The following is a 12238-nucleotide window of genomic DNA, read 5'->3' as shown; positions in this document are numbered from 1 at the left end:
TGACACTTTCGCGTACCACCCTTGGCCATTTTACATCACGACAAACCAAAATATTAGCACCTAGCAACGAACCAAAGTCTGAAGTCGTGCATACAGTGCATACAAGGCATACAAGCTGACGGGTGCATTCAACTTGGCCAAAAGATGGAATGCCTCGATCCTCATCAACGGCCTCCAGACAGCATCAAGGATGTCTACAAGAAGTACCAGAGGATGAAGCTGCAGGATCTGGACCAGGATCCCGACATTGTAGACCTGCCCAAGAGCTTGCATACGTCAGCCAAGGACAAAGTTCGCATAGTCGAAGAGTGGAGCGGCGACGACTTGACCGCTGCTTTTCGGGCATTTAGCGGTCAAGATGGACAGACATACGCCGCCTTGCCTTCAAGGATACCGGTGTATGAACATGCAAACTTGCCAGGTAGGAGACTGTTCCGATCTGTTTGATACGTAACTTTGCCAGTGTTGTATGAGATAAGCGTTTACTGCACTTGTCACTTTCGTTTTCCTCTCAAGTCTCATTGCATCGTCCTGTGTCGATGTCTGAATTCGATCACGCTCCCTCTGTCACTTGCCCTTCAAGTTATTCTATCCCTCTTTCTTTCGGTCCTGACGGTAAGCAGGCCTCCACGTCGTTCCAAACCTCCTCCCTCCCGAAATCCAATCCATCCTACTATCCCGCCTCCTCCACCGCGACCTCTCCAACCCAGCGCACCTCACAAACATCCACACACACTACAATCTCTCCTACCAACCCTCCAACCCCTCCTTCTTCACCCGCCCCCCAACCAGCAGCACCCCCATCGCGCACCCCCTCGACCCCGCAATCCACAAGCCCCTCACCGTACCCCAACTCCTCAACAAGAAGATGCGCTGGACAACGCTCGGCGGACAATACGATTGGACCTCGAAACGCTATCCATCGACCCCACCGCCTCCCTTCCCGTCCGACATCAGGGACCTTCTCGAGTCAATATGGAAATCCACGAAAGCAGAAGCGGCGATCGTCAATCTCTACTCGCCGGGAGATACGCTGAGTGTGCACCGTGATGTTGCTGAGATGAGTGGGACGGGACTGGTGAGTGTGAGTTTGGGGTGCGATGCTGTGTTTGTCATTGGAACATCTCCCTCGCCTTCTGCATCGGAGGAAGAAGGGGAGCGGGGAGAGAAGATTGTCACGCTGCGGCTGCGGAGTGGGAGTGCGGTGTACATGTCCGGACCGAGCAGGTTTGCGTGGCACGGTGTGCCGCAGATTGTGAGGGGGACGTGTCCGGAGCATTTGGCGGATTGGCCGGCGGGGCTGGATGGTGGGGATGGGAATGGATCTCGAGAGGGGAAGGGGGAATTCGAGGCGTGGAGGGGCTGGATGGGAGGGAAGAGGGTGAATCTGAATGTTAGGCAGATGTGGGATTGAATGATGAGGATTGTCGGTCAATGATGAGGAATCAATAAGCTCGGTGTACATCACATCTTGATCTTGCGCGAGAGGAACTGGTTCAGTGAAGCCCGCTGGAACCCTTGTCAGACCTTCTTCGCAAAGCATATGGGCCCAGTTGAAGCGCGTCAAATCACAGTGACGTCATAGTGTCCGGCGTGAGAAGGGAGGTGTGGGATTGGTGTTCAACAACTGTGATGTGGGCGATGTTCTACGGCATCCTTTTTGACGATGTTACCATGTTCGCCAACAATGTTTCAGGCGCGGAGCTCCTTCCGGAAACGGCAAGTGGAATGAAGGTTGTAAATTGCAGCACTAAAAGGTTTGTCTCAGATGCCTATAACCGCGGGAATAGCGGTACGCCTAACACAATATCATCATCATACAAAGATCGAATACGGAAGAACGGTGTGTGGAGTATTCAGTGTATGCGGTTTCACTTTTGGTCTATGGCATATTCCTTCCTTAGCACATGCATCCTCTAGATTGCCTCCCAACCACTCGTAACTCGTCAAGATACAGTCGCGTGCGCTACAGAAGCTTAAGCAGTAGCGTTCTCGGCGGTAATGAGCTTGGTGATCTTGCCAATGGCAATCGTCTGACCTTGGTCTCTGTATGTTTGTCAGATGCGGCGCACTCGAGTGGTGGTGGATTACAACGTACCTCAGTGTAAAACGACCAAGCTGGGGGTAGTCCTCAAAGCGCTCAACGCAAATAGATCCAGCTGTGCCTGTAACCTCCACTCGAGCGATGATGCTCATACCCTTTGTGGCGAAACCGGGTGCCTTCTTGCTCTTGCGACCGGTGCCCTTTTCGAGCTTGTGCAGCAGCGCCGAGATGGTGACTTCCTCTTGTGCAGCGTGGACGTGCAGCACGCAGTTGAAACCAGCTGTGAAAATGGACTTGATGTCGAGCAGGACGATCTGGGCCTCGAATGTAGAGACACAGTTGACGGGTCGCTTCGGCGAGCAGAGAACGTAACCGGGCAGGATGTCTTCCTCCTCAACACCACGGATACGGATGCGGACTTGGTCACCGCATGTGGCACCGGGAATTTCGTCTTCCTGCTCTCCGTATAGAGCAGAGATGTGGATCAGATCCTTGTTGGGCATCATAAGGTACTTTTGCTCCTTCTTGATGATTCCGGACTCGATCTTGCCTTCGATCATGGTACCCATGTCCTTGTACTTGGCAGCGATGGGCATCATGAAAGGAGCGTTGATCTTGCGCTCCAAAGCCTGCATGTTGTCCAGGTACTCGAGGAGAGATGGGCCGTCGTACCAGGGGGCCTTCTCCTTGGGCACACGGTCCTTGATGCCAGTGAATGTCTGCGCACTGACGGGCATCATGTAAATGTCGGTCTTGGGGTTGTAGCCAAGACCCTTGAGGAAAAGAACGACCTTGCTGGTGCACTCCTTGAAGCGGTCCTCAGACCACTCCACCGTGGGGTCATCCATCTTGTTGACGACGACGATCAGCTTGTTGACACCCTGTGTCTTGGCCAACATGGCGTGCTCTCGTGTCTGACCACCCTTCTCGAAACCTGTCTCGTACTCTCCCTTACGCGCCGAGATAACGAGGAGACCGACATCTGCTTGAGATGCTCCACCGATCATGTTGGGGACGTAAGTCTTATGGCCGGGTGCGTCCAGGATGGAGTATCGGCGCTTCTCTGTTTCGAAGAACCCACGGCCGACCTCGATGGTCTTACCCTGCTGACGTTCCTCCTTGTTCAAGTCGAGCGCCCACGAGATGTACCAGGTTTCACGGCCGGCGTCCTTGGCTTCGCGCTTGTACTTGTCGAGTGTTCGCTCGTCGACCATGCCTGTGGAGATGAGGATACTGCCACCAAGTGTGGACTTTCCAGCATCGACGTGACCCAAGAAAATGATGTTAACGTGCTCTTTTCCGTAGATCTCAGCGAGTGTGGCCTCGTCAACAACCTCCTCGACCTCCTTCTCGACATCGGCGGCCTTCTGGATGATCTTGTCCTTTGCTGTGGGTGTAGGGCTGTTGCGTCCAGATGCTGGTGTTGGTGATGTGTGGCCGGAGCTTGCAGGTGTAGCCGTGGTGGGCTCGCCGGTCTTTTCGATGGCCTGCTTGGCAGCAACCTTGGCTCCAGCCTCGGGCATGGTCTTGTCTTGTGTCTCCTTTACCGACTTCTCAGCTGGCGCTGCAGCTCCAAGAGAAAGGACCTTGGTACCGCCAACCTTCTCGGTCTTTGGTGCGACGGCATCTGCGCCGATGGAGAGGACCTTGGACTTTGGCGCATCGCCACCGATAGACAAAACCTTGGCCTTGGGCGCAGCGTCCTTCTTGGGCTCAGCAGCCTGGTCAACCTCGCCACGCTTTGCAATCTTTACAGGCGCCTGCTGCTGCTGCTGCTGTGGCTGCTGGTAGTTTTGCTGCTGGTATCCTCCGTACTGCTGTCCATATCCGCCCTGCTGTCCGTAGTTAGGGTAGCCACCCTGCTGCCCTTGGCCGTAGTTGGGATAACCGCCCTGCTGCTGCTGCTGCTGCTGCTGGTAGCCACCGTACTGGCCACCGTACTGCTGGTTGTATCCTCCGTACTGCTGGTATTGCCCGTAACCCTGCTGCTGGTACTGGTTGTAGGCCTGTCCGGGGACGAACGACGACGCGCCGGGTGTGAAGGATGCCGCGCCGGGCACGAAAGCCTGAGGCTGGTTATTGAGGTTCATGCCGCCCGTCTGCTGCGCGAGCCTCTCCTCCTCTTCTTCCCAGTTCTCAGCCATGATGTGTGCGGGGTCGCTGTGCGGTCGTTAGGCGAATTCGGGGTGACGGTGAATTCGAGAAGTCCGGGATGCGGTCGCACAGTAGTTGCAGGCCCTAATGAATGACTTGGGTCCTTTATGTGCAAGACCGCTGGGGCGTCGTCGGTAGCGGAAAAGTAGAATTGTGCGGGCCGCTGCTGCCCATTCGATGGTGGCGGGGCATCTCACCCACCAAACTTCGCTGCCTGACGCCCATTGGCCAAGGATCCCCTAGTAAACAGTCAACGAGACTCACCGCGCAACCATGCTCCAACGTCACCCACGCTCCTTTCGACCTGGCTTGTTTTCTGTTCTGTTTCTCTCAGCCGCGTCATTCTTGTACAATGACGTCGGTCGTCTTTTCCCCTTGAGCGTTTACCAGCTTTGCGCAGGAGCAAGTCAACCTCGATACCCAATATGGAGGTGTTGCTAGCAAAGGTGAGGCCTTCTGACTCTGTGTACGGTCACGAGCTGTCATATGGCCCGTTTTTACGAATCGAGAATCTTGCCTGACGCCCTATCAGGTCACCCAGCAGGCTATGAGCTATGCTATTCGCAGTGGCATAGCTATCACAAGTACATATGCGATCAAACAATGCGGCCGACTAATGAAAACGGTCGATGGCCAAGAAAAGCAAGAGCTTGCAGCACTGCAATCACGGCTGGACTCGAAGATCAAGGTCAGTCTTCTACTGACTGGATGGTACATTGTCTAACATAAAGCAGATTATCTCGCCGGCAATAGACATGATCGAGCTCATCTCAGCACGTGGAAACACTACACTTGAATCAGCAGTCACATTGACCAAATCTTTGCGGTGGGACATTCAATCGCTCGGCAGCCGTGTAGAGAAGGCGGTTGTTGAGGAGCAGCTTTCTAGGAGAGGCAGCTCAAGAGCAAAGTCACGAGCCCAGAATGACATGGAGTTGAGGATGATTATCGCTGAGATGAAGCAACTTTTAGCCCGAATCGAAGACGCAGTGCCGCTGATCAATCTTGCTATCACAACATCGGGCGTCAGTTTGTCTACCAATCTACCGCCGACTGTTTCTCCATCCCGGCTGCTGCAGGCCAGCACCTTCCTCACCGCTGGAGATTCGCACTATTGCATGTCGAAACCCAGGGCTCAGCAGATTGGTCCGACGTTTACCCTCTCGATGTACATGCTGTTTTCGGGCTATGCTGTTCCGACTCACGATGAGCTGCTTCGCCAACGCGAGACGACATGGAAGGAAGTCATGCACAAAGCTAGAGTGACGTTGCTGAGGGTTCCGCTAGAGAATGTCTACGACTACCCAGTTCCATTCAGCACAAAAGCCAGCAAGGCTGATGAAGGCAACCATCGTCACATTCCATCGGAGAGTGCGCTACAGGAGTTTGCGTACCAACTCCTGATAGTCGAAGACTTGGATGATGGTCGCGTGCACACGTTCGAGGATGACGAGCCTCAACCTGGTCCGTATGATGGAGTTGATCAAGCTGGTGTACGGGAGATCATACCCATTCACGAGATCTCGAAGATCTTCTACGCCGACACAGGCAAGATCTTGAACATCGGCGGCGACGGTGAGGCTAACAACCCAATACTCTTGTTGAAGCGCGACGTCAACGCGCCGCCTCCGCGCCGAATGATGGAACATGAGCCCACAGACACTGGATATGAGTCCGATGACTCGCACACAGTAGGCGAAGGAGACGACGAGCAATCCGAACTAGACGCCCAGTTCCGTCGCGAATCTACGGCAGACCTCGCGGAAGAAGAAGCAGTGCAAGCAGAGTCTGCAACCTACCCCTGGCGCCTACCTCCAACGCTCGACTTGGAATGGATGGCCTTCGAAGTCTACCAGGAAGAACTTGATTCGGACTCGGACTTTGACGACACCGGAGAACCAGCACTAGACATCTCAACACCCTCAGCCGCAGACACGGCTGCCAGCCGGTCTCGCTCAGAATCACCAGGTCTCCTATCAAGCCTCTCGAACCTCAACCTGCATCCCTCGACCCCGCCGTCCCAGTCCGGGCAGCTCGTTCCCTCCCCCGAAAAATCCGCCATACCCACCCACGCAACCAGCACCCCACCGACCACCCTCCCCCCAATAAAAACCTCCCTCTCAATGCTGGAAATGCTCATCCGCCTGACCGCTTTGCAGCAATTCCAGCAATCCTCACACCTCGCGATCCCAGACGAGTTCCTCACATTCTTCCTCTCGGAGAGCAGTACGGTGGGTTCGGGCGGGGACTCTGAGTTGAGGAGAAGAGCGAGGAGGGAGGCGAGGCAGAGAGTGGGGTTTGATCCGTATGATGAGAGTCCGATTAAGCGGCGGGGAGAGGAGTATCAGGCGCGGGCTAGGCATGAGGAGAGAGAGGGGTTGAGTCAAGATCGCGAAGAGTATGAGGAGGGGAGGGGAGGAGAGGTACAGTATGACTACGTTGGGTATCCGACAGGCAGCCGTTCAGGGATGAGTACGCCGTACTCGCAGTCTGGGACGCCAAACCCGCCGTCGACAGGGAGGAGTAAGTCGACAGTCGATGTCTCATCACTGAGTCGTCCGAGCCACGCGTCGATGAGCAGTCCGAGTCCGTTACTGAGGAGAGCAACGACACAGACGGGGCAGGAGAAGAGTTCCAGGTTCAGACAGCCCAGATTTCCTCCGCCGCAGCCGCAAACACCGCCGAGTAGCTGAAGGGGAAGATGTATGATTCGCGTCTCGAAGGGAGTCGGTACACGGTACGATGACTTGGCATTTCCGGCGCTCGTGTGGCTCCTGTTTTCACTTCTCCATCAGCGCAGCATAGCATAGCGAGCGAGCGCCCAAGCCCAAGACCCGCAATGAAATTCTCCAATTGATGTGCTTATGCGTGTATCCATATCCAGAGTCATGATTCCTGATCGTTGGCACATGACGATCGCTACCTCTCCCCAAACGCCCTTGCGCCAATACAAACAAGCTTCATTGAGGCTACTCCCAGTCATCATCCTCGCTCTCCTCCTCAACCACCTTCGTATCACTCGCCTTCCCCTTTGGACTCCCCGGCGCCCGACTCGGCGCCCGACTTGTCGCTCCACTAACCAGATCATAACTCGCATCACTGTCCGCTACGCTCTTCTCGTCATTCGAGCGGCGCGGTTGTGCGGGCTTCAGAGTGTCTGACTCAGTTTCGGGCTTGATGGTTGTTTGGCTCTTTGTGAGGTCGGAGGTGGATGTGGATTTGGGACTTGGCTCGGAAGGCTTGGCGGCGGTGGTGGTGGGTTTGGCTGTGGATTTTGCGGCGACGTCATCGTCGGACTCGGACTCGGAGCCGGAGGACCAGTCTACTTCTTCTTCGTCGGCGGGTGCGGATGCTGTAATAACACGTCAATAGGCTGCTTATGGACTGATGGACTTGGGAAAACGTACCCTTCAGCATCTCCCTCCTGCGCTGCTCCTCGCTCTCGATAACGTGGCGCAGGAAGTAGTATCTGCACCAGAACGTCGCATAGTCTACTTTCTCGGGGACAACCTTCTCCATGGCAGTCCTCAGCTCCTCGTGTTTCTCCAAGTCCTTTGCGATGGCATCCGTCTTCTTCTCCGCGTCGAAGCTCTTCTTCCACGCCTCCCACTGCGGGCTCGCGGGGTCTTTCAGGAACGAGTCGAGAGACGAGTGAATGACGTGGAGCTGTGCGTCGAAGCGTGTCGCGTGCACCACCTTCTTCCCGCTGCTGTCCTTTGATTCGAAGAGTACGGCGCCGTCCTTCTCGGCCTGCGATCCGGACGCTGGGGGCGCGATGCTGACGGCTTCGCTCAGGAAGTTGCGGATGTTGGAGCCGAACTTGAGCAGCGCTTCGTCGGCGGCGTCTTCGGCCTTCTGTAGCTCTTTGAGGCGCTTGGAGGCGTTGGAGCGGAAGAGTGAGAGGATCCCCTCAGCTTCTTTAACAATGTCGGCGGTAAGCGACTCGGGGCGGTCGGGATGAGGGGTCATGTCCTCCTTGCTTGCGTCTTGCTCGGTCGGCGCGTCTTTTGCTGTGGAGGTAGTCGCATCGTTGGCCTGGACAGAGAGGTTGCGTGCATGGCTGATGAGGGTCGAGACGCCGACGGTTGCTTCTTTGCTGGTGGACGCGTATTGCTTGCTCGCCGTGTCGTAGTACTGTTCGCCCTGTCACCGCAGCGTTAGGGAGGCACGACAACAAAGAAACGGACGAAAACCCACCTGCTTCTTCGCAGTCTGCCAGAACCCCCCTAGTTTTGCCGCCCACGGACTGCTCGATATAGCCTTGTATGCCTCCTGGACCTCGGTGTTGAAGTTGCTGGGCTGCGCATTGGAGCTGCTTTCGCCCGTCTGCTTCTTAGACTGATCCTGGGAGTAGCTCTCCTCCTGAATGTGATCATACGCAGAATCCATGCTGTGGGAGCTTGGCAGGTACTGTCAGTGGTGGTGCGAGAGCTAACAATGTCTGGTGAGGTCCCGCGCGCATTTGACTTGGACCCTGCATGCAGCTCCGCAACCAGCGGTTTAGCGCATGAGGTCGGCCAGGCACGCTCACATGTTACACAAACAACCGCATACAAACGACACAACAATCACTCTTTTTCTTTTTCTTTTTTTTTGATAGATTACGAACTTTGCGCTCTCTGAACGACCTGCTCTTCTCACAGTTGAACCTTTCCATCTGGCCTGTGACATGCTCCTGCTCACCTGGCGTTGCTCTTGCTCAAGTTTTGGTCGAGGTACTTACTCTATCAAGAGCCATGCACTCGACGAAGCCTGTTCATAAGCGCTTACCCTCTTCCCTTCCTGCTGTGCCTGTGGTCTCTCTTTGCAGCCCCTCACCGCCTCTTCTTGCCCACTACCTTCTCAAACCCATCCTCATCCACCTCCGGCTCCGGCTTTGGCTCCCTCGGCCTCGCGGGCACTAACGCGGGCGCCTCATCCATATCGACATCCTCATCCTCACTCTCCTCGTCCACACTATCCATATCCTCCTGATGCCCCTCACACACCTGCACGTTCCCCGTCGCAACCTCCTTCCCCTTCCTGCTCTCCCACTTCTCATGCAGACTATCAATCGTCCCCGTCCTCCCCTCCCCAACTTCCTTCCTGATAGCCATGATGTCGCGCGCAACGGCGATCTCGGTCTCGTCTTCGACGCGGCATCCGAACTCGTCTTCGAGGACTTGCAGGAGCATGACCTCGACGTCTTCAGCGTCCGTGAGCGGCTCGTTGGTGAAGAGCTCGCTGATTTGGCCCGCCAGCCAGTCCCGCTTGTCTGAGGAGTCGGGGCCGCCCCATTGGTTTGTTACGGCGACGGTGAGCGTGGGCCAGTTGAAGAGGCAATGCCAGATTCCGAGGTCGAATTTGTCCTGCAGTTCCGCTGGTAGATGGTTAGAAGTTTGGTTGTGAGTGTGACCGCATGGACGCACTGGGTATCGCTGTTGTGGTCGCGGGCGCAGACATTTTGTGCGGTGTGGTTTGGTAGGTTTGGTGTTTTTAGAATTTCTGAACGCCTTGCGTCACAAAAGTTCATGGAGGGGGCGGCTAAGGTTCCGTATCGATAAGTGACGCGCTAATGACCTCCCTGACGCGACTTGCCCTCCGCGGGGCACTTCCCAATCATCTCACAGTGGACAACTCTCATATCATTGCGCTCTTCGCAAGGCCAATTGTTAGGCGAGACTGGAAAACTGTGTGGCAAGTGCTCGTTGTTGCGAAACTCGAGAATGCGGCTGGTCGAGCTGTCGAGCGTGGCGCATGTGCTCGGCATGCATGCAGGAGAAGGCTGAGCAGCCAACGTATCCTGATGCTCAGTGCGGACCGCTGAGCCTCCTCAGCCTTTCTCTCACAGACTCTTGACCTCGCCTTCTGGGCTGCTCGAATCCTCTGAACCCTGATAGAACCATGCATGCTGCCTGGTACCGATGGCTCCTTCCCACCTCAATCCAGATGTACCGAGCATCACCAGCCACTCTGATGAGAATACGCGGCCTCGAAAGCGCTCACGCCATATCGATCTAGATGGTATGTCTTCCGCGGACTTTGGCCTTCCACGTTATGGCAGTAGCACGCGGGACTATACACCTCTATGGGCCAACCTCAAAACATCTGAAGGGACTCAGAGTCCCAAGAGGGACCAGATCGATCCGATATCCTTTCGAGATGGCTATGCACAGGTCTTAGCCTGTGACATCGCACCGACCCCAAACAGCGTGGGTAATCTAACTCCCCAGACACCGGGGCATCGCGATTCAAAGTTGCATACTTTGTTACATGCTATTCATCGCCCTGATCTCTTCGAAGTGCTTCTCGAAGCCGGCGTTACTGACTTCTGGCTCCCACTTCCTAAGCGATTGGCCTCCAAGTGGTTGAAGAACCAGGAGCTTGCTAACTTTCTTTGGCACCAAGAAGTAAGCCTGGCTATGGATATACCAGCAGAGTTACACGGCAGTCACCTCTCAATTACAGATTTCGAGCAGCTAAGTTTTCAGGAAACGGACCAAGAACTGGATTTTCTCGGAGCAGGGGGATTTGGGGAAGTCTTTCGCGTCAAGAGACAGCTTGACGGACAAGAATATGCCTGCAAGAGTATGATACGGCGAGGGACGTACAAGATGCAACGGGATCTTATGCTCAACTTCGAACGTGAAGTGTCGGGTATGCGGAAGGTTCAACACCAGCATTGCGTCGATCTGGTGGCTTCGTGTACAAGCATGGATTCAGTCTACATACTGTCCTCACCTGTGGCCGACGTGGACCTGGCTAGATTCCTGGATCTGGATCTTGATTCAAATCAACTTTGTGTATTAAGCGGTGCTGTTGGTTGTATCGCGTCTGCGCTCGCATACCTACATAAACTTGGCATACGGTGGGTTATCCGTAACGGAACTATGAAAAGCTCTGACAGAATGTAGACACGATGACCTAAAGCCAAACAATGTTCTCATTCATGGCCCGAATGTCTTGCTGACTGACTTTGGATTCTGGTGTGTCTACAATTCTGCTGAATCTGACTGTGCTGACATTTCGCTCACAGCCTCGATGCGTCTGACACGGGCATTACCACTACCATGGGTCCTCCAAAACATTTCACGAGACGGTACTCCGCACCAGAGGTTTTCGAACACGCTCCAAGGAGCCGTTTGAGCGATATTTGGAGCATGGGCTGCATCCTCTTCGACATCGTCTCTCGACTGCATGGTTACAAGTTGCAAGAGTTGAATCGCTTCTGGCTCTTGAACGGTACCATGCGTGATAGCTATGCAGAAAACACAGCTGCTACAGAAGCCTGGTTTACTATGCTAAGCGACTCCTCCACGCCTCATAAACATGCATCCCCTTCTGGACTCCAGTGGCTACTCTCTTTCATTAAATCATTGTTGTTGGAGCCTGACAGGCTCATGAGGCCGACAGCGGCACAGGTAGTCAAGAGACTGGACGAGGCCAGCCAAGACCAATCGTTCTATGGACATGAAGGACCTTTGTGGATGGGCAGCTGCTGCAAACTGCTGGCTACCGGTTCAAACGGAGCAGTTCATAGCCCGCTCTGGAGAGAACCCCTTGGCCGGCCTTCGTTCGACATGTTCGGTACAGATATCGGGTTTGCACAACTGTTTTATGACACAGACCTTCGATTGATTCCCTGTGGTGACAATGTTTTCAACCCAGGAGATTCCATCAACGTGTCGTTCGGCGACAACAACGACTTCAGAGACTTCAACTTGAGGGTCAAGAAATTGCTGGACAGAGTCGATATACCCAGCCAAGAAAGATTGAGTGAAGTCTCACAACTTTCTCGGGCAGAGCTCATGAAAAGTTTGTATCTTCATTCCGCTTGCGACATTTATTACGACAACATATGCTTGCGTTTGCGGTTAGAAGGAGACCTGGAATCATACTCTTACACGGCACGCATCGTTGTGGTTGTGCTGCAACTTGAACGTCGACCCATGCGTGGTGTCCCCTTCATCACCCTGGTGTTTGATCCTGAAATACCCGAAACCCTTCGGCCCATTTATTTGCGACGTGCCGAACTGTAAGAGAAACGGCAAAGGGTTTGTG

The 12238-nt window shown here is 54.6% G+C and overlaps 6 protein-coding genes across 6 annotated transcripts; 3 read left to right on the top strand and 3 right to left on the bottom strand.

The window, feature by feature from the left end:
* The first annotated feature begins 36 nt into the window (after positions 1–36).
* Positions 37–1457, top strand: BU25DRAFT_493563 (uncharacterized protein). The gene is made up of 2 exons (XM_033711722.1): positions 37–421; positions 624–1457. The coding sequence occupies exons 1-2, from the start codon at positions 145–147 to the stop codon at positions 1412–1414; spliced, it is 1068 nt and encodes a 355-aa protein (XP_033558782.1). The 5' UTR covers positions 37–144; the 3' UTR covers positions 1415–1457.
* A 340-nt stretch (positions 1458–1797) lies between these two features.
* Positions 1798–4380, bottom strand: BU25DRAFT_413487 (uncharacterized protein). Its single transcript, XM_033707048.1, has 2 exons — positions 2099–4380; positions 1798–2046 (listed from the first exon to the last, which is right to left on the bottom strand). Exons 1-2 carry the CDS (start codon positions 4186–4188, stop codon positions 1977–1979), a joined length of 2160 nt encoding a protein of 719 aa, XP_033558781.1. The 5' UTR covers positions 4189–4380; the 3' UTR covers positions 1798–1976.
* A 90-nt stretch (positions 4381–4470) lies between these two features.
* On the top strand, positions 4471–6998 carry BU25DRAFT_450643 (Ran-binding-domain-containing protein). Its single transcript, XM_033709707.1, has 3 exons — positions 4471–4644; positions 4731–4886; positions 4933–6998. The coding sequence occupies exons 1-3, from the start codon at positions 4624–4626 to the stop codon at positions 6889–6891; spliced, it is 2136 nt and encodes a 711-aa protein (XP_033558780.1). The 5' UTR covers positions 4471–4623; the 3' UTR covers positions 6892–6998.
* A 21-nt stretch (positions 6999–7019) lies between these two features.
* On the bottom strand, positions 7020–8625 carry BU25DRAFT_413484 (BSD-domain-containing protein). The gene is made up of 3 exons (XM_033707047.1): positions 8396–8625; positions 7606–8341; positions 7020–7550 (listed from the first exon to the last, which is right to left on the bottom strand). The coding sequence occupies exons 1-3, from the start codon at positions 8585–8587 to the stop codon at positions 7168–7170; spliced, it is 1311 nt and encodes a 436-aa protein (XP_033558779.1). The 5' UTR covers positions 8588–8625; the 3' UTR covers positions 7020–7167.
* Positions 8626–8766: 141 nt separating this feature from the next.
* On the bottom strand, positions 8767–9731 carry BU25DRAFT_413483 (pre-rRNA-processing protein-like protein TSR2). The gene is made up of 2 exons (XM_033707046.1): positions 9607–9731; positions 8767–9557 (listed from the first exon to the last, which is right to left on the bottom strand). The coding sequence occupies exons 1-2, from the start codon at positions 9638–9640 to the stop codon at positions 9013–9015; spliced, it is 579 nt and encodes a 192-aa protein (XP_033558778.1). The 5' UTR covers positions 9641–9731; the 3' UTR covers positions 8767–9012.
* A 370-nt stretch (positions 9732–10101) lies between these two features.
* BU25DRAFT_424036 (kinase-like protein) lies at positions 10102–12216 on the top strand (the record flags this gene model as incomplete). Its single annotated transcript, XM_033708250.1, has 3 exons — positions 10102–11045; positions 11092–11163; positions 11214–12216. 3 exons carry the CDS (start codon positions 10102–10104, stop codon positions 12214–12216), a joined length of 2019 nt encoding a protein of 672 aa, XP_033558777.1.
* Positions 12217–12238: the final 22 nt, after the last annotated feature.

The sequence above is a fragment of the Macroventuria anomochaeta genome, assembly GCF_010093625.1.
Source record: "Macroventuria anomochaeta strain CBS 525.71 unplaced genomic scaffold BU25scaffold_30, whole genome shotgun sequence".
Classification (NCBI taxonomy): domain Eukaryota; kingdom Fungi; phylum Ascomycota; class Dothideomycetes; order Pleosporales; family Didymellaceae; genus Macroventuria; species Macroventuria anomochaeta.
This window is presented reverse-complemented; position numbering and strand designations above follow the sequence as displayed.